The sequence below is a fragment of the Melanaphis sacchari genome, unplaced genomic scaffold (genome assembly GCF_002803265.2).
Source record: "Melanaphis sacchari strain LSU unplaced genomic scaffold, SCAv2.0 Contig32_pilon_pilon, whole genome shotgun sequence".
NCBI classification, from domain to species: domain Eukaryota; kingdom Metazoa; phylum Arthropoda; class Insecta; order Hemiptera; family Aphididae; genus Melanaphis; species Melanaphis sacchari.
In genome coordinates this window covers 537,798-560,936 of record NW_020271199.1, presented here as the reverse complement: position 1 = coordinate 560,936, position 23,139 = coordinate 537,798, and the positions used below count along the sequence as shown (strand labels likewise).

General features: G+C 26.0%; 1 protein-coding gene across 3 annotated transcripts; it reads right to left on the bottom strand.

The window, feature by feature from the left end:
• Nucleotides 1–771: 771 nt before the first annotated feature.
• LOC112596533 (catenin delta-2) lies at nt 772–16,883 on the bottom strand. 3 transcript variants are annotated; one of them, XM_025342265.1, is made up of 18 exons: nt 16,366–16,883; nt 13,359–13,410; nt 12,506–12,571; nt 7,486–7,642; nt 7,240–7,387; nt 6,224–6,490; nt 6,001–6,120; nt 5,850–5,903; nt 5,553–5,772; nt 5,325–5,478; nt 5,124–5,263; nt 4,815–5,053; nt 4,611–4,747; nt 4,300–4,552; nt 4,098–4,236; nt 3,574–3,940; nt 2,132–2,224; nt 772–1,038 (listed from the first exon to the last, which is right to left on the bottom strand). In XM_025342265.1, the coding sequence occupies exons 2-18, from the start codon at nt 13,385–13,387 to the stop codon at nt 865–867; spliced, it is 2,757 nt and encodes a 918-aa protein (XP_025198050.1). In that variant the 5' UTR covers nt 13,388–13,410; nt 16,366–16,883; the 3' UTR covers nt 772–864. The 3 variants fall into 3 exon arrangements, with proteins under 3 accessions (XP_025198050.1, XP_025198051.1, XP_025198053.1); XM_025342266.1 differs by having other exon boundaries at nt 4,611–4,744; XM_025342268.1 differs by lacking the exon at nt 12,506–12,571 and having other exon boundaries at nt 16,366–16,882.
• Nucleotides 16,884–23,139: the final 6,256 nt, after the last annotated feature.

Below are 23,139 nucleotides of genomic sequence, written 5' to 3'. Positions count from 1 at the left end.
TTTATCATCTGTATCATACTCTAAGAACCTGAAAAAATTCATAAAATCAATTTACTAATGAGAGAATTAAATTAAGTCCTCAAAGAAACACTATTTTATGTATGTATATAAATATATTCTATTATTATCAAGAATTCCAAAAATAGTGGGTCATTACCAAATACTCAGTAGACATAAAATCTCCCAAAAAAAGGTAAATATATATGTTTATATATATATATACCTTTAGTTACTTTGAGTAACTATATCGCCTTAGTTTTTTTAAACAAATGATAAATACAAACAATCATTGCACATAATGGTTTCAAATTGACTTACTTTAAGCAAAGTTAACATTTCTTTTATTACATATATATTCCAATATTAACACAATGCACTTCTAACACAAAACTCTCCAAATCTAAACCACTTTTTTTTATCAGTTTAATTTCATTATTTGAAGAAACAAAGTTAGTTATTTTAAAAATAACATGAGTACAAATCAGTATGTAAGAAAAGATATGTGAGCCCCACTTAATAATATTCAAGTAAAAACTGATATAACACTAAGTCTAAAATTATCATTATCATATTATTGGCACATTAACATTATCTCCAAATATTGTGTGCATTAAGTTGTACATAAAATAATAAATTAAAAATGTGTTATGTGTGTATATAATGGATAAATATGTATGTTATAATTTACATTTTATAAATTATTAAAAACTAACATATCCTTATTAACTAATTAAATATAAAAATGGTTTTGTGTCACAAATGCGGAAATAATAATAATATCACCTCGTCATAATAACAAATACTTACAATGTATATTTAAGATACTAAAAAAAAAAAATGCATAAAAAGTCAGCCAAATGGTTATTATACCCATGAATCACCACCTTGAGCAGTGGATACATCAACAGATGATACTTTTGGTTGCGCTTGTTCATTATAGTTCCACATTTCACCCATTGAACAAGATGGGTCATATTGTTTATTTTTCTTTTTCTCGCGGTTAACTTGAGCATAAAGTGGTTCACCTGGTCTCAATGGCTAAAAATAAAAAATTAAATAAAAAAAATATACTTGAAATACTTGAATATTCTAGGACATTATTGATATTTATCAAACAGCATTAATATTTATTGTTTAATACTATAATTCTATAAAAAAGACATAAATTAAATATACACTAAATAAGATTTAAAAATAGGAAACCAAATTTTTTTCCCATATTTTAATAAATACAAATTTTATAAAAGAAATATTAACAAATAAGCAATTAACTTTTACTTTTTTAAATTTAGTAAAAACAAAATATACATAATATGTAATATAATAAACAAGTTAACACAGGAAACAAACATAATTGACAATATTTCAAGTTTTGAAAAACTAATTGCATGATAAAATACAAGTCTTAACTTGTACAAAGATGTTTCTAGAAAAGTTATTAATTCAATAAAATATTAAACTTAGATTCAATAAAGCTTTAAAAATATTATGTACCTGAATTTATTACAAGATAGGTAACTCTACCTCTTTAATACTAATGCTAATCCATTGAAAATCATATCAATGCACCTGCTGGTTAAATAATTAAATCTTCAACACTCAAACTTTAATAATTATTAATTTAAACAATCAATAAAATATAAAATGAATCATGATAATATATTCATTAACTATCTAGTTTACTATTAAGAAATGTCTTATTATTAATTATTATTCAATAATGCATGATATAATAATAAAATCATCATAAATATATATCATGGAATATTTCACTTTTTTGATACTTTTAGGACTTAATAACCATAGCAGAATATTATGTTTATATTTAAAAATAAATTGTATAATAAAGATGAGTTCATTAATGTTCATAAATAATTAAATACAATTAATTAGAAAGTGAGTTTTGATCTTAAATTGCTCAACTTAATTAAGCATATTGGTATATTTCTAAAACTTTGTTCTAATACTTCTATTAATTAATGCAAATAAATATACATAGTATAAATCATATGTGCAGTAATAAGATAAGTAAAACAAATAATCTAACTATAATAATTCTCGTGTAACTATGAATACTACACATAAAATATGAAAACAACACCAATAAATTACCAACACTTCATCTACTCACATGTCCAGGAGGATATATTAATACTCCACCAGCTGGAGGAGTATGATTAGACACTTCAGGATATGGCATATCAGCTAATGGAATATCTTCATTCTGAAAATATCAAGTACATAAATAAAATAAAGAACTAAATGAAAAAATAAGACTTTTTTATTCAAATATTATGAAATCTGTTTATTTTAAAATATAACTAACAAGTTAGTGTATACATGCTATAATTTAATGTAAATGTGAAAATAAAATGTAGATTATTAATTATATATTCAAAGGTGAATATTATAAATATTTAATGAAATGGGAATTTTAATATGTTCCTGTCATGAACTTAATTACCCAGATAAATAAAATTATAAAAGCACACTATTAATGCATTCATTGTCTCTGTCCAACACACACTAAGTTTACCTTCTACATTTCCAATAATTTTATTAATGAATTAACCCATTATCAAACATGAAAAGCTTTATTCAATATTTTTAAGATAATAACATTTTTTTATTTAATTAATATGTTTTATCTACATATATCTTACTTTGAAATTAAAATATCTTTAAAAAAAAACTAAAAAAAGAGCGTAAAAAATGTTTCTTTTTTTTTTCATCTTTAAGTTTCATAAAAGATAAGTTTACTCTATGTTAAAAATAACATGGCAAAAATTTAGAACATAATAATTAGTATGTCACGTAAAAGAAAATAAATAACAAATGCAAGAATAGTGTCCATTTAAATACAACCTAATAAACAGTTAAGACAATGTTAATAAGGTAAAACTGCATAAAATTATTAAAAGTATAAAATTGAATTATTTAAACAAAATGAACATGAAATTTATTTTTATTAATATTAGATTTTGTAAAAACAATTTTTCTCGACAATTAATAAATTTATAAAATAATACTTATTTAAATTACAGCAAAATAATATAATTTTTACAATCAGTTGTCATACACTTTTTAGTTACTAACATTAACATCTTAGGAAAAAAATTGTGAAGTAAGATTTACAATATTCACTGGATATTACCACCATTATATTGAATTTATCATCATTTAACATTAAATAAATAATATTTAATGGCAAATGAAATAAATTTATTGTAGACCAGTGAACTGAAATCATCACAACATAGGCGTATGAATCAAAAACCATTGTACACCAAGTATATTTTTTAATAAAAAAGTTCTTTACCATTTAAGTTTAAAAAAATTACTATCAATAAAATCACCTATTTCAATTAATTTTAAAATATACAATACTTTAATATTCAAAGAGTAAAATTTTTTATTTACTTAAAAAACATATTATACTAGTTAAAAAAAATATTAGAGCCATCCACAATTTGTGTTACAAAAGTGACTGGGATGTATACATTAAAATTCTCAAAAGTTATGTAACTAATTGGATGACTCTTTATATTCACAATATTATATCTTTTAACTTACAGCCTGGTAAGTAGAATTTGAATTAGAGTTTGACAGTGAATGATTTATCTGTGAAAGATTTGGATTTTGTCTTTGAATTGTACGATCTTCATACCGAGTTCCACCTTGACTCGCCATTGGGCGATTCAGTGTACTGTTTGCATTATTTGGTGAATTTACTCCACCTGCTGCATTTCTAGCTGCAATAGTTTTTGTAACGAAGTCTTGTTCTCTCCAACCGTGTTTTTTATATGCATCTCTCAACTCTTGATGTTGCCACATAGCAAATAAAACTTGGCTGGCAAATTTCAAAACTCTTGATGTATACTTCTGACGCTGTCTGATTATATTCATTAATCTTTCTACTCCACTTGAATCCAATAATGACCTACACAATGTATATATAGATATAAAAATACAATTTCAAAATGAATGCAGTACATTTTATTTATAATTCATAACACAAATAAAATAATACTATACAATACTCTATAAATATGTTTATAAAACATAAATCATAATATTCAATCCCTAGTATTAAATACCTAGCAAATTCAGCATTTTTCTTAATGACTTCATTCAGTGTAGCTAAAACTGCTGCTATAGTATCATCTGAAGTTCCTTGATCATGTTGAGCATTTCCTGATGGTAATTTTTGCACTAAGTCTCTCATTGCATACTTGCCTAAAAATAAAATTTGAACATATTCAATAATAAATTAGAATATTTTAAAACAATTAAACAAACCAATAAGTTCTTTATTTCTTTGATCAATAGCTAAATTCCTTAAAGCCGTGGCTACAGCACATACTACACGATCAACTTCCATTCGTAAGAGCTCGACAAGAATAGGGAGACCTTTTTCTTTCCGAACTGCAGCTCTAATTTCAATACTAGGCTGCCAATAACACGCAGCTAAATTCTGAATTGCACCAGCAGCAGCTTCAAGAGTTTCTGGATTTGAACAGCTCTGAAGCAACGCTAAATATGATTGAACCACCTAAAATAATATTAAAAAGTTGTTAGATTTTAAACAAAGTAACAATGCAAATTCATACTTCTGGTTGCCACAAAAGCTCCATTCCTTTAGCTGGTTCTGATCTAGGAATTATACGACTACTAGGGTTTTCTTTGGGTGAAACCACTTGGATATCTTTTTTCTTTTTACTAGCTCCAAAACACCCCAAGTTTTCTGCTAAAACAGAAAAGGTAATATAAATATAATTTATCAAATATTATAATGAATAATTTTTTTAGCTTACCTTTTGGTTGAGGACCAACTCTACTTTGAGTTGGTAAAGGGTGTTTATCATAATTTGGATCTTCAACTTCTTGACACCTATATGATAAGTTCCTTAATATGCATACACAATTTTCAACACTTTTATTTCCAATATTTGACTTTTCAATAGCAGTTGAAATAACATAAAGAAGCGAATCAATTAAATGTTCACATTCACGTAACTTTTTTCGTGCATATTCACCAGCTGAACTTATATTCCTAATTTAAAAAAATGTATGTTTAACATAATTTAAACTATAGCAATCAAACATTTAAAATAATTATATACCTTAATACACCAGAAGTATTTCTAAATACAGTGGACCAACAGATATCACTACAAACAGTAGGACTCCACCCTGAATGAGGTAGTAAAATATGATTCACAATAGTCGAAAGGCCATCATCAATGATTGATTTTTTCAAATCCTGTTGTAATAAAAAAATATTTAATAAATATGAAATTCTAACTAATTTTTTTTATACATACTTCACATGATGATAAATTCCATAAAACCCCTGTAACGAGTTCTTTAACTTCTGCATCAGCAGATTTATGTAATAAATTGATTAATAATGGTATTCCACCAGCATCTTTAATGGCTCGTTTATTTTCATCATTTTGTCTTCCATATGATAAATTTCTAAAAAAAAAAAAGAAAACTTGTACCCTACTATTGGATTTCAATTCAAACAAAATATTTGATTTAATATATACCTAAGAGCCCCACACGCATTTCTGTAAACATCTGGGCAATCATGATTCAAGAGCTTTGCTAAAGCCTGTATTCCACCTAATGTTCTAGTTTTTTGTTTGTTTGGATCGTCCATGTAACATAAATGTTGTAAATAAGCAGCAGCATTTGCTTTAATTAAATTATTTGGGTTAGCCAAGAATGTTATAACTTCAGGCAAATTAGGATCTCTCCATCTAAGACCTAAAAAAAAAAAAAATTAATAAAAAAAAAAATATAACAAACACGAATATTATAGTAACTCTTAAATGAAAATATACCTTGACCCATTTGATCTCCACATTCATCCATATTCCATGATCCACTCATTTGATCTATATAAATAAAAGTTTCAAGTATTATTTTTTTAATGAAACATCCATAATATCATGTTTAATTATTTACTTCATAATATACAAAATTAATACTAACCATAACAATCGCCTGGTGATGGTGTTATTCGATGATAATGATCATGATTTGGATGCAATTGAGTAGCATCAAGTTCTTCATAGCCAGAAGGAGGATATGGTAATCCTTTTCTCATGTATTCTAAAAATAGGTCAATTTCAAAAAATATTAACCATAATATACTATATTAATTTGTTCTAAATTCTGATATTTTTAAATTTTGTTAACATTAAATTATAATTACCTTGAGCCATGAGCTGTTGTGGTGGAGGAGATTCACTGCACGCACTAGGACTTGGTGGTGTGGGTATCGTTTCATTATATTCATGCCCCAGTTGGTTAGGGGATGATCCTGTGTCATATACATGGTAGGCATTTCCATCTATTTTAGCACCTTGCTGTCCAGGTATATTGTTGGAACTGTAATACGAAAGTCCAGGATGTACGCCAACATAATGGTCATAATCCTGACAACCTGGATTGTAATTCTGGTAGTCATTATTATAATGTCCTAAACAAAACAAAATGTATAAAAATGTATAAATATTTATTAATTTTAGAAATTTAAAGAACTTAAAATTATTTAAATTTAAAATTGTTTAATAAGTAATAGTTCCAAAGGCATAGACAAAAAATTTTAAAGAGAAGTATTTTAATTTAATATTTAAAGAAATATGGTGAAAGGGAGCCTATTATAAAATACATTTAAGTTTTGAATATTTCTTTAAATAACATAAATTTTGATATAAAATTAAATATTAATAAAAATACAAAATCATTAAAATATTTTTATCAGTGTCCATGAGACACAACATCATATATCAATAAAATGTCTAATAATATTTTAGGTGTTTTAATATAACTCTGACTATGCACCTGAATAAATCTATTGGTTTAACAATAATGTATTTTACAGTTATAAAAGTAATCAAATTTGCTAAATCTTCAAGAATTTAAAATTGATAAACAAATAATACAAATATTACTATGTAATAACCACGTAATTATTTTCTAAAATTTAAAATAAAAATAAAATCTTTAATATAAACACTTTTGAAAATATTATTTTTAACTACCATTAATCAATTTATTATTTAACTATTTATTTTTTTCTAGATTTATTTTAATGTTTTTAATGTTTATAATCAAAAAATATTACTATGGTTTATTTTAATAAATGAATCAATAATATCTCAAAAATAATTAGAAATTAATACTATAAATTTACTATGTCATTTAAAAAATAGAATGTGTACAAACCAGATTCTGACATATGAGCAGGATTATTTGGTTGAGTTGATGAAGTTGACGAAGATGACACTCCTAATGTATAAGGGATGTAATCTAATGAATGACCATTAGGAATCATATGATGAACTTCTCGGACAACTTTTGTCACAGTTGTAACCTAAAATTAAAAAAATATTTTAAAATTTAGCATCAATTATCACATTAAATTTGAATAAAAGTTTTATTCAATCAAAAAAATAAAATAATATTATTTACTTGTTGTGTTGTTTGATGTTTCTTTGTTTGGGATACTAATACAGGTTTTTCACTACATTGAGCAGATGAATTAGATGAATGATTTTCTTGAAGGCCGTTGTTTGAATATGTGACGTCATTTGGGTATGAATTATTTTGAGAGAGGTCTGACTGAGCTCTAAAAAATAATTAGAAAAATTTAGCCATCTATGTTGTAAAGTCACCTATTCAATTTTACTAACAATTACTATTATAGTAATAATATAATCAAATTCATGACTGTGCACTTAGATGGTTTTAGTTTTTTTGTTAGATGGAAGGAAACTTTTATCAAAAATTGTTTTTAAATTTCTAGTACATAATAGAATACAAATTATTTTCAAATTTATTTATTTATTTACTTTGAATGGAAGAGATATAACTCTCACACTATTTCCCTCAATGTAGTAATTCAAAAAACAAAAAAAAAAAGTTTATTTTCTACAATTTGGAAACTATGATTAACTTCTTAACCCAAAAATTTATTTTTTGCAAATGCAGACAAGTAATTTTATTTTTATTTTATACATGCCAAAATATTTTTAGTTTGTTGTAGCCAATAGTGCTTATCAATTTTCATTTAATAAAATTACATAATATACAAGTCATTATACATTGAATTTAATTATTATTATTTAACATAGATCAATAAACAATATTAATGTATGGTTAAATAAAATTACCATTCTTTAAATTTATTTAATGAAATATTTTATTGAACAATTAAATATTTTTATTGAGCCATTTGAATTGCACAAACAGTTGAATAAAAATATATTGATTTTAAACATAATACCAAAGTTTATATTGAAGTTTGAACTTATCACAAGAAAAGTGATATAGAGAATTTTCAACTGTTTTAAATAGAATAGGTAAAAGCGCAAAGTGACAACACTTTTAAAACTTAAATTTAATAAGTCAAAATCAGACAATTAGTTTAATTAACAAGTAACCAATAGTTTAATGACTCAATAATGCTATTGAACGTACATTTAATAAATGTTTAATAAATGAATAACTTATTTTTTATTTAATAGCTAGGTGTTATTGATTCATTAAATATTTAATGAACATTTATACAACCTGACATTAAAAATAAATTTGTATTATAATTAATAACTATTGTCTGATTTTAATTTTAAAAAATGTGTTTTAGACATTTTGAGTTTTTAATTTAAATTTTAACCATATTCAATCTAAAAGTGCATGCATGTCTAACAGTTTTTGACATATTTAACACATATATGATTTTATTATATACATAAATGTATTTTAGAAATTGAACCAAGTCTACAAATAGTATAGTCATAGACATGTTTTATGTGTCTGTGATTTGAGAGTATAATTAATACAATAAACTAAAAATATAAATTAAATTAAATTCAAATCACAATTAATTAATATATTATAATAAGGGATAAAAATTTTAAAAAAATAACACAGCACCGCTTAGAAACCTAACAGGTTTATAATGACATTTATTTTTGCATTTAAATTTTAAACACTAAAATACAAATTTTTGCTGGACCATCTACATGTCAATACCTGAAATTAAGTTCTAATCCATACAATTAAAAAAAAAATAACCACATTGTTTATGATTTATTTAGTATAAAACATTCAATAATAAAGAAATGTCATCACTAAAGAATCATTAATACGAATATTAAAACTTAAATACAAGCGCAAAGACGACTGTTAAGGAAAAATATAAAAAGAAGATAATAATTGCGTACATATTGATAAATAATAAATTTAAGTTATAATTATTAATAAATACCTAGTTGTTAAAAAATACAATGACAATTAAATTATTTTAGTTTATTCTTCTTAATTCTTGTAAATTTCAACACCTATTTTTTTTTTTATAATTAGAGAACTGAGGAAGATGTGTTAAAAATATTGCGAACAGAGTGCATTTTAAAAGTAGCCACTGCGCGAGTTTTGTATAAGCAATATCTAATGTATGTGTGTGTGTGTGTGTGTGTGTGTGTGCGTAGTACGTACATTGCTAGCGTATACTGTATGTAGTAAACGATCATTAGAAAGTGACTCACCCGCATGTACCACTCCCACTCATGTAACAGATAAGGATTCTGGAAATAAATTAGAATTCCTCATTGTGTTTACTTAAAAACAACGAAATTTCGACTTTTATTTATTGTTTCATTTTTAATTAATGTAATCCATGGTACAAGATTCGTGAATTTATACATTTCTTAAATAAAATGCAGATAATTTTGATATTAAAATTACTAAAACTATGGAGTCATTTATAATAAAATGTGTGAAAAATTCTAATTTATTTTCATTATCCAAACTGCGCCCAATGCCCATAGGCCATAGAGAGATCGGTACGTTTAAGCGGAAATAGATACATTTAAAAACAGTCAGTTTGCAATCTAAAGTTTGATTATGAATGTAAAACCCCATAGCCCGGAAATACCAATTGGTACGTCATCACTCAAGTGTATCATAATATTGTATACAAGTCTGTTCAGGAAATATGACTATTAAGACTTGAAATTGCCAATTAACATTTAGTTCAAAATGTTAGAACAGAAAATATATTTTTGAATAAACGAAATAAATTGAGGATAAATTGATACGAATTTTCATAAATTTTAATATGACTAATTTTTAAGATGCGTATTTTGATGTTTCAGTTTAAAAAACGTTTTGACAACTTTTTCAGAATTAACTTCATATTTTAACTTTATTAAGCATATCTTTATACTTTTAGTAAAAAGATTAGTTTTCTGGTAAACATTTTTCGACAAATAACAAGTTGTTTCATACATTAGATAGATGCAATAGTGTTTGTGGTATTAATAATAATTCATAAATTATCGTACTATAATTAGGTACTTGATCAAGAATTTTTCTGTTGTTGTTATAATATTATTAAGATAAGAAATATAACCCTTAGAATCCTTATATGAACGAAATAATTTCAATCTCAGACAAACATATTATAAGTATAGTATTTTCATGGGCGAAATTACGGGTCAAACCAGTAAGATTATAGCCTGACCAAATGCTTATCAGCATAGAAAAAATAATTCAGTTGGGTTACCTACATAATAATATTATATTGTTTTAAAAATGTGTATTTAAAAATATCTAAAATAGCGTTTTTGTAGTAATTTTCCCAAAATGTTGTGATAGAAACGAAAACAGTAGATTTTTATCATTGCTATACTATGGGACGCATATTATTAAGCTTATTCTATCAGATCTAGATGTAATTATTAATAAATTATAAGAAATAATGTTATGTTTATGAAATATTTTATAAAACTCAACAAATAAAAATTATTTTTAGGTATTTTTATTTCTGTTTAATTTAATTGTCTATATTTATTTCAATAATGTAAAATGTTCGATTTTTGAGAGATTTATACCAATTTTTATTCTTAAATATACGCATATTTATAGATATATCTAAGTAAAAGAATAGCATTGATGGCCGACGTCTATAGTCCGCATTTTCGTTACGGTGACACGATATTCGTACTACAAATAGGGTAAGATGTTTAATAATTATCAGTTTATTGTTTTAAATAATATAAGAAATAAAGTTCAAAATATTAATAATTGTTCAAATACCTCATTAATTAATAGTTAATATTTTTTTACGGAGATACACAATTTTAAAATACTTTGACCTACCCTTAAATAAATGTTTAGTTTTGCCTATGGTTATTCTTATATCAAACAAAATTTTTCAATATTATCAAAAAATGAAATACAAATTATCAATATAATTCTTAAGTATATATTTTTAATTTTTTAAGAGAATTTGATCTCTGTTGTGTTTATTACCAAAACATTACATAGAATCCATTTTTTCATATTTTTACCGACTACTGTAATTATTAATTAACTATAAACAAATACAATTTCTAGAAATGTTAAAATAAAATACACGTAAAAACGATTTTTTCACCTAATAAAATTTTTAATTTTCAAACCTTTTAAATATCTAAAAATTTTAAAGCTTTAATAATATTTAACTCAAAAGTATATTTAAAAAAAAATATGACTTTATTTTAAAAATATTACAATCTATACAGGTGTACATTAAGTAATTATTTATGATAAATAAGAAAATCTAAGAATGAAGGATGGCATAGTAGGAAACCTCACATTAGAGACATCTTTTTTTTTGAAATTATCAATATAATTATAATTTATAATCCACATTTAATACACAATTAGAAACATTTAATTTAATTAAAGTATGAAATGTTATATTCAATAACAGTATAATTATTATTTATTTATTACAACTAGTCATATTTTAAATATTAAATTATTCAAATAATTATTTTAATTTTAATCTGTTTAACTACTGTTTACTGTTATCAGTTTGCTCTAGCAATATGAATTTTCAAAGATATTTTATATTATTGACTATATACCTAATGTGGCTAATATTCATAAACTATCAACAAAATATTTCTTTAAAAGCAAATACCTACATTTGTGTGTGTATCTACTTATGGCAAATACTACTTATGGCAAATATTTATCATTGACTTAATTTTTTTTCAAACCAATTGTAAAATAAGCCAATTTTTTTATAGTATAATAATATTTGATTGTTATTTGGTTTGAAATAAAAGCAAACTACTGCATAATATAAATAATAGTATAAAAATAAGTATTAGTAAATGTATAAATACAATATATTAGATAATTGGCTCTTAAGTAAAATATCATGCACATTTAATTTTTATAAAATTCATACAACTTCAAATAATATATAATTATATCCTTCATAAACTATTAACAATACTGAACGTTAAATTTATTATTTACTATGTATTAAAATAAAAAAAGGCAAAAATAACTAATAATACATAGTGATGCTAATATTTAAGACTAAGTAAAAACAAAAATCAATGAAATGTCTAAACAAAGCATAAAAATAGAAGCCAAAAAGAAATAATTAAAAATTGTCATGAAATTATGGCAATTTTTTGTAAGAAAAATATACCTCTGTGTAATCTCAGTGCAAGTGAAGCTTTGCTCTTGAAGCTTCTCCACCCTTCTGTTCACCAACCTGTCACCCAAGCAAATTTGAAACAAATGTGTTTATTATATTTACACAAGCCAATTCAACATTATTGCAATTATTTATGCTCTATCAAGCGAGAGAACACACTACTGTGCGGCAAAAATCGGTTCTTCCATGCATCTCTATGCGACATCCAACCACTGACGTTAGTTCCACAAAGGCAAAATGTCGCATGAGGATGAGCAGAATCAACACATTCTCTCGCTGGATAGAGTACATAAATAGTTCATATTCTATAAAATATTAATTTATGATATTAGATAGAAGCTAGTGATAATTGTTAAAATGAATATTTTAAAATAAATATTTATAGAAATATGAATTTTTACATATCTATAATCGCAAACCCTTTAAGTAATTAATATTTTAAGTTTATATTTAAAGTGTACCTACATAAACCATGAAGTACAACTTGCATTATACTTAGTGTCTTAATGATAAATATACCATTTAAATAATGTATAATATAAATAGATTGAAATAGGTAATAATATATTATTATACATTAAATACAATATTATGTAATATGATGTATGAATGCTAGTAATAAAACTATATTGATAAATACCATTGTAAAATAAAATTATTATTATGATAAAAGCAAATAATTAATAGTTTATTTTAATGATTTATAAAAATTAATTAATGATATACTTTTAATATTATCTTACATGAAATATAGTATACACTTGTAAGCAAAATAGAACTTAAAATAATTGTATAAAATAAATTAAAACTAAAAAAATAACTATTCCCATTAAAATATACTTACAAACATGAGTCGACCAGCTGATTACTCATTGATAATTAGACACTTAAAACGCCTGAAAACACATTTAAAAAATCCATGGTTATTAAATAATGATATATAATATATATAAATATAATAAATGAGAATTTTTAAAACTTATCATCAAACAACATTTTATATTTACTATCAAGTTGTCTAATATTTTAATAATATTAATTCATTATAATAATTTTATAAACATTAAAAAGTATTAACTCAATAGCTTAAATATATCATTTTTAATTCTACAAATGCAATATAAATATAATACTAAATATAAATATTATATACAATTAATTACACACATTCTTTAGATAGGTAGTTACAAAATACAATTATTGATTTAGATATCTATTGCTAAAATTTCATTTTAAATATATTTTACTTATGTAGGTGTTATACTGATAAATGGTGACCATATTAAACCGATGAACTAATTTTTTTTTTAAATGACTCAGCAGTCCTTATTTATTAGTCCACATAGCACATTCTTTACCATAATTCCAGATATAAAATTGTTTATGTAAGCATGGGTAATAAACAATTAATTAAAAGATTGTTTCACTCACAACAGTTTAATATAGATCACAAAAAGTAACTATTAAAATAATCAAAAACTACCTAGATACTTTAATAAAATATGTATAAACAAAAATAAGAAAATAAAAGTAAGATAGGTAGTAAATCAATAGATTTTAAATAAGATTTAGTCTACTTTTTTGTGTATCCAATAAAATATACTCTATTATTAAAACATTGAATCAAAAAGAAATTTGTCACATTTAAGGTGATGTGAGTAAATAGGTGTAAATATTAATAATAATTAGGTATGTAAATCAATTTCTATTTACATAAAATTAAATAATAATGAAAGCATAGAAATTTTAAATTATGTTAATTGCCTAAAATATTCATCTAGATAATATTATATTTGATTAAATTAAAAAAAAAAACTATTTAAAATTCCTACTTACCTATTTTACTAAATATTATTTAGTTGTGATTTTTATGATTTTTACCATAAAATTATAAAAAATATATAATATGTAGATAGGTTCAGACAGAATTCTAAAGAGTAATAATGTTAATATCAACTAATATAATTGATTATGAGTCAACAGTATAAACTATAAACTTGATATCCATGTTTATTTGAAGCTAACAATTATTAAATATTTATCTGAATATTTACATTCTAATTTTTATTTGTTCCACCATGCATTATAATTTCTGATATTTAAGTATAAATATCAATCTAAATTACAACAGTTAAAATTATGTCCAGATAATTAGGTTGGTCATGCATATAACTAAAAATATTTTTTATGAATACACTGCAGGTATACAATACCAATTTATAGGTAAAAAGATACTCAATTTAATGTACACGGATTATTGATTATTAAATTAGCTCAGCTAAATTTTAATTGGTCTGCTGAAAAATAAAAAAGCCTAGCATTATAAGTATTCATTGGTGAAGATAAAGCTCAGCCTAATTAAATTATTTATAATTGTAAATCAATATTAATTGCTTGTTCTTAATCACAATTTTTAATTTGGTTATATTCTTTATCCCTTGCCAAAACAAACTATGAAAAATCTATAAAATAATTTAGATAAGGTTACACACTTATATAATAGATAGAAAGAAAACTTTAATCTGGAAATGATATTTTACTTAAAATTTTTAATATATCTAAATTACAATGTACCTACATTTTAATAATGATTTTTCAAAAACAAAATTTAAAAAAAAATTAAGTTAAATTCTAGACTCAAAACAGATATTGGCTTATCTATACAAATTTAAGTTGTAAAATACAATACTCAGCTATGTAAACACATTATCCATAAATGATTAATAATGTGTTTTTTGCCTTTCAAAATGTTTTATCTAATTCTGAAGATTAAAGTGGGGGTAAATTAATTTTTGCAGTTTATAGATAGGTATATATCATAGATATCTACTCAAATAAAGTAGTTAAATATGTATTATTTATAATGTATCTATTTAATTTATAAATAATACAGTAATACTTTCTTTATATCTACCTATGGAGCTACTAATATACATATACATATCTACTGCATTATATTTCAAATTATTTTAAAAATTGATATTTAGTTTTTAATCAAGAAAGGAAAGAAGATTGATTTAAGTTATGAATTAAAAATTTTATAAAAATGTTTATTTAACATCAAGACGGCACTAGGACCCAATAAGCTGAGGGCCCAGTCAACAATCTCAGGTCTGGCAAGTTGCCCCTACACTAAATATGTTAAATAACTACATCATAATGTAATTATTATTATTTATGTGAAATATTTCCTATAGATTTAAATCAGATTGAACTTATAATAACTATTCAAAATAGGTACCTATTCATTAATGGGAGTTGGTCACTACAAAAAAACATCTACTAAATTTTATATTTAAAAATAAAACCTAACTGATCTGAATATGATCGTGTTCGTATATTTGTAATAAAATAAGCCAATAACATAAACAGTATACTCAAATCATAAATATCTTTGGAGAAAAACACTTGGTCTATAAACATAAGATCACATTCTCGTGTGGATCAATAGTGAAAATGAACAGAAAACAAAAAAATGTCTAGGTAATTCATGCCATTACGGGCTATTGTCGAATAGGTGATCTAAAAATAGAAAGATACATGGGTAGCATTAGAACCAGGAGGAGTGTGATGTGAAATTAACACAGATAAAACAGTGCAGTCTCAGAAGTCAAGCCCGGTGCAATAGGATTGTCATGAAGGCAGAACGCAGCAGCCAAAGGGTCGCCGGACACAGGGACAGGATATTATATACCGTGCAACAACAATTGACGACGGGACGGATTAATCGTGAGGCCGGTTAGGGCACATGCTGCGACGCCCACTGTTGGCGGCGGGGCTACGCCTAAAACGGGAAACGGATCGCCGTCGAGAAAACGGGTCAGAGACGGACAAATGTGTGTAACACGTACCTTGTAGCAACAGCAGTGAAGTCCGACGAAGTTTTCAACGGGAACGGATCATCGTTTTCGAGAAGCGATGGACGCGCATCAGTTGGATGGTGCGGACCGGGGACGGCGACACATCGGAAGACGGCGGAGTTTCCGGGAGCGTGGCTGCGGCGGCGGCGTCTGTTGAGGCGGTGTCGACGGGGCGCGCGAAACTCCTTGCCCGAAGCGGTTAGTACACACTACTACACGACAACGGCAGCGGCAGCGACGGCGGCGACGACGGCAGCGACGACGACGACGACGGACGGACGACGACGACGGGTCATACGCATCGCGGTCGCGCTATCGGCCGATGTAGGGGCGCCCGATAACCGGGTGACGGACTGTGTGACGAGTTAGGGGTTAACAGCGGAGAGATACGACAAAAAAAAAAAAAATTCACGTACAAATACGCGTCGGCGACGTCGGCGTGTGCGCTTAAAAACAATATCGTATTATCATAGGAAAAGCGGTCGTCTCTGTTATACGTCATCAGTCATCGCCGCGTACGTGTGCGCCGTCGCGTGCGCGTGCGCGAGTGTGTCCGTGCACATAGGTGTGCGTGTGCGTGCGTGCGTTCGTTTGTGTGTGCGTGTGCGCGCGCGTGTGTGTGCGTGTGTGTGTGTGTGTATGTGTGTGTGTGCTCGCGGGACCGCGAAGCGGCGCGAGGGGGAGAGCGAGAGCGAGAGCGAGCAAGCAAGCGAGCGAGCGTGAATAGACGAGCGAGAGCGAGTCGGGAACAACAACAAAACGGGGTATCACCGGATAGAGGTCAGAGGTGTATTGTGCATTATAATAATGTTGTTGTCAACGACTGCGGCGTGATAGTTTTTCTTACGACTTGCGTCGCACGAACGTATCACAACATTCACAACAATAATCAAGCGTACACGGTTCTCAGGACTGTGCTACTTTTATTTTGTGTCGTTTTTTTGTTTTTTTTTTTTATACTTATTCACGCTCTTTAAAATTCCAAATCTGTTTTTTTTGCGATAAGGCGGGCCCGCCGACGGAGACCCTATGGACGCGCCAAATGTAAACAACAAACCGTAAATAACAAAATATAGTCGCCGCACGGTACGCGCGGACGATGTGCGCACGCGCTCACGCCCAGCGGTAGCGCACACACACACACACACACACACGCACACACGGACGAGTTCTAAGGGGCGGTGGTTGTGCGGAGTTGTTTTCGCGGCGCCCGGCAAGTCATGTGTAAATAAAGCATGGGGTTGTAAGGTCGCCGCCCGCCGGTCGACCTCTTTGGCGGCACCGGGCACGCGTTAACTGTACATACCTACACGGGCTACACCACGATTGAGGGAATATAATGAATGTAATAACTAAAACTGAACGATCTGATATCGTTAATACGACAGGTCGACCTAATGTATTCGAATGGAAAATATTAATAATTGTCACGTGTGTAATACGCGGCGGGATGATTTAGGCGGAAATTATAGACGCGATCTTAGTGGGAAGGGTGAAAGAGCTTATTACGTACATCTTAACAAATAACTGAACACGATAAAAACATCGTTACGATGTGTTATGATTTTTTCATAACGAGTTATTTCATTTCGAAAATGCACGATTTGTTTGTCGTAAAATACTAAAATGGTTACGACGTGTATTTCAATATTTGCATTATAATAATATGTACATTCGAATAGTTCTGGATCACAATATTACCATGACGATCGGCAATGGTTTTATCTAAACGTATATTTTATAATTGTATTCAAAATTATAGTGGCAGGCAATTAACGTCGGCACAAGCAGTTCGTGAAAAATGAAAAAGTTTGTCAGTGGAAGTATTTAATACTCTTACTGAGAAATAATAATAAGTACAAAACAAAAATATGTATAATATTATGAACCCTTTCAGGAAAATATTTAATTGCATTATTATCATAACCGATATACGTTTTACCGTTTTCTGATGTTTGATCGTTATTAGATGTTTAGAGCGAAATTAAACAAAATGTCAAAGCCTAAAATAATAATAATATATAATTGTCTATTACAGAATTTAAAAAACTAAATAGCGTACTTAATATATATTCAATTTTTAATTACTTCCCGAGATTTATTTATCCATCTCATACTAATCTATGATTAATATATAAAAAGAATTTTAATTAAAGTAATCAAATATCCATTTAGTATTAATAAGATCATTATTTATTAGTTATCAGTCATTAATATTTTAAATATATGTTGTATAGAGCGGAAATGACAAATTAAATAAATAATTTATTTACAATAAAAAATCGTTATATTTCTCAACATTTTATTGTATTATAATTAGTTTTATCCGTAGTTAACCTAATTGCGTGTCTGCATATAAACTACAATACCTAACATTTATAGAATACACATAAAATTATTTTATGTTGTCATAATTATTACTTAGTATAAAAAAAACTGTTAATGCAGTAAGCAGGGACGTATTTAATAATGTAATACAAGACTATATTTTTTTGAAAATCATAATTTTCTAGATTTTTATCTTCTCCTAAGTATTAACTAGATCCAATTTGCTACCAGAAATCATGCGAAAAGATAAATATTAAAATATTTACCTCTCCAAAAGATAATGACTGAAATAAAAATTAATTTAAAAAAAAACACACTTATAAAATCAATACTTACATTCATCACTCCGCTCAAAATCTAATGTCAATATTTCATTTAAAAATTTAAAAGATTAAATGTTCATCTAATGTCATATTAGATTTTTTTAGATTTTAATAGATTAATCATCAATTCGTTATAATATCAAAATTCAAAGGTAAAAATACAAATATTGTTTCTAGAAATACTGCAAAATTGCGATGTTATAGCTTGTATATACCTACTCTACATCAATATGACTGTTACAATAATACTGCTCGGTGAAGTAGTCTTCGAAAATAATGATTAAAAAAGTAGAATTAAATCAGATATTTTATAAAATAATAAAAATTCACCAATTACAGAGTCATTGCTCATGAGTAGTACAAAATTAATCCATCCAAGTATCAGTTATTGCCCATCAATATTTCTTAAATAATAAGTACGTAATAATACTATAATATATATATATATATATATATATATAATATTAAGTGAAGAAATAAAAATAGTTACTGCGTGTTTAAATGTCTCACTAAAATGTAAATATTTCTTTACAACAGAACAACAATTAAGAATTTGATTCTATTATTTTGAAATCGATTCGTGTTTTGTTTGAAAACAAGTATTCCCATACTTGAAAATAATAAGTAATATCAAATAATGAACACTAGAGCGCGCCAAAGTGACGTTTCTCGCCGTCTTGAATAATTCTGGAAGACGTGACGATCATCGATGCTAATAGATGGCGTTGGCTTAACGACAGTACATCGACAGCCGTCGACCGCAAAGCTTCAGCGTCAGTTTTGGAATTTTAGTCACAGCCCTACTTACGCCAGTCACTAATACAACTTGGAAGTTTTACTGATTCAACTGAACCACTGGTCACGATATGCCAGCGTGATTATAACCATAAAAGTGACTGCAACTAGAATACAACTCTAATGATGACTTCTGGAATATTGTTGCTTAAGTACTCTGACGACCAATTGTACATTTGCATCAGTAGTGGTTACAACTTAACCATTACATTTCATATGATGAAGTAACTTAATGATCTTTAATGATTAATCGTGTTACGCCAATGAGACTTCTCCAGAGGATCTCATTGGAATTCTGATGCCACAACTACTGATGCCAGTCGTGTCTTAATTGATATGACATTATAATTCATTAAAAAATTTCATAAATAAATTATAACATTTATAACATTAGGCGTGTGTGCCATCGATCAATCGTTTTGATGTTAAATGATAAATTTTAACCATTTCCTAGACTCAAATTAAAATTACTAATGTATGTGTAAGTACTTAATATCTTCCAAGTAATAACTTACCAAAAAATTATTTATTATCAGTTTCGTAATTATTAAAATAATTAATATCAATTTAGTGTATTATTGTAAAGTTGTTTTTTAAACTTTTTATAAATCATTCAATTTATAATTTTCAAAAAATTACTATTTATGTTTGAAACGTGTCTATATTATGTAAGTCGGAACTGTCGGAAGATTTGATTAAAACTGGTGCCTATTTTTACATTTATACTGCTTTTTATATATAGAATAGAATTTGTTTGTGTTATGTCATTTTGTATACTGTGCTATGTATACTCCAAACACAATAATTTTTAAACGATGAATCTTAATCAGGCATATAGCCAGGATTTTATATTTTTACATGATTAATATTATATAAAATTATATTATTTTTAACTTTTAAAAATTTCGAACCCCATGGACAGGGAGAAGGACTGAGCCTATCAAATAGTAAATTATTAAATTAATTTAATATATCATGTTAATGTTGAACCACTTCATACTTATATACCTACTAAAAATATTGAAAATATTTAAATGCTCATGTTTGGTAAATGTTTTGTATTAAGTATTAACCAAATAAATAAGTGATAACTGATAATAAATTTTGATAATGAACCACTAACATTAAGTTCACCTTAAAAAATTATAAATAATAATTCATAGCCACATAGGTACTGATAAATTAATTAAATGTAAATCACCATTATAGTTACAATGTTTATTAAATGTTAATAGGCAATTTAAACCCTAGTTTTGATAAAATTACACATTTAAACAAAAAGTAACAGTTAAGATTTTTTTCTTTAATAATTTTTAATTATATTGATGTAAACTTGAAAATTTCTACAATATTTACCATACTAAGTTTAAATAATTTTACTAATTTCAAGCTATTTAATATGAAACTACTTACATCAACCTATGGTATGTGTGTATTGACTTATAAGTTAGTAACAACATTGTATGATACAATATCAAAATAATTATTAATTAATAATATATATGTTACCAAAATTAGTTAAGTATCTACTTATTTTATAAATTATAATAATATTAATGAGTAATTTAAATATTTTTTGAATAATAATAGCTGATATTTGATCATTATCTCCAACCTCTGCTCAGAATTATTTTTATTATTTAGTCCTATATCATTGAATTCAAATTTAACACATTCATTAATTCATTGCTATGTACAGTGACCTAATTAATGATGAAGAAATACATATTCTATATAACAGAGTGATATTTATGTTTAATAAAAAAAATCCTTAATTTAAATTATTATTTGTTCTTTATTTATGTTAAATATAAACTGTAAAGTTTTTCTTATTGTTAATGTTATATTATCAAATATATTTTTCCTAAAATTTCACTGATTAATTGATTGAATATTTTTTTGAGGATTGAGAATGTCGGGGTCTTCATTCTACCTTTAAAAATTATACTGTGCTCCACACAAGAATCAGTATGGTGTGATGTAAAATTAACAACATGTTAAAGCTAACTGATAGTAACATTCATAAATTATAATTAATATAAATTACTTAAAGGTTTATTTTAACAAAACAATTAATATTTTTTATTAAAATTACAGCATCTTGTAAAATTATTTACACAAATACTTGATTACCATAGAGATTGTATAGATAATATAATTGTTATAAATTATAATTAATCAAGTTTATTTTCAATATAATAAAATATTAAATTATATTAAAAAGAATTAGTTAAATTCTTTAGAAATAAATTTTAATACTTATTATATTATGTCAATATGTATTCCTATATAAGCAATACTATACTTCTAATAAACCAACCAATGTATTTCATATTAAATGAAACAAATTATACATAAACATATTATAATACTGTTAAGTGACAACAAAATAGTATTTCCTGTTTATTTAAAATTGTTTAGTCACTCAATGATAGTAATATAAATAAATTCAACCCACGAACTGCTTAACAGCACATAATAGTAGAAATTGTATATAAATAAATAAAAATACAAAATTATTTATATAATATTATATTATAATAAATCACATAAAAACATATTATATTTACCTGAATAGAATCAATATTTTTTTTTAACAGTAATGAATCAACTGTTGTTTATTACATATTCAATTATTACATTAATTTATATTCATCTAAAGTACCTAAATGTTAAACTTGGTTAAAAACCATAGCTTTAAAAATAATAAATATCTAAAAAAAAAAAAAAAACGCAGATCAAATAAAGTAGAAAAAAAATTATATAAAATTATAAATCAACTATATAAGTATCCATAATAATAGTTATAATAAATATCATATTTTTATAAACTTATTACATTTAAATGTAAATATTAGTTAAAATGTACATAAAATGACTAGCCTAAATAACAAACGTATTTAATCATATAATATATACTGAATGACCATAGGTGTGCGCAGTCTCTGGTTTCAGAGGTAGCAGGAGATTAATTCCACCCATTTTTCAAATTCACTATTAAAACTAGCCCATAGTTTTACTTCTTTTTTATTATTGGCTATCAAAATTAAAATTATATTGGTTACTTTTAAAAATTTGTACACTAAGGTACTAGCCACTAAAGGAGTACTTTTTTGCAAGCATCATAGCATATTAGTATACGATGCACTAGACAATAACGTTAAAAATTCAGTTTTTTAAGATTTCTTGATTATAAATTATAGTAAATAATAATTAGGGCTCAGATGTTTATGAAATTGCATATTTTTTTCTATTTATCCAATTTAATGCTAACCTGGATACAAATTTAATTCATGTTATACTGAATCAAATAATACTA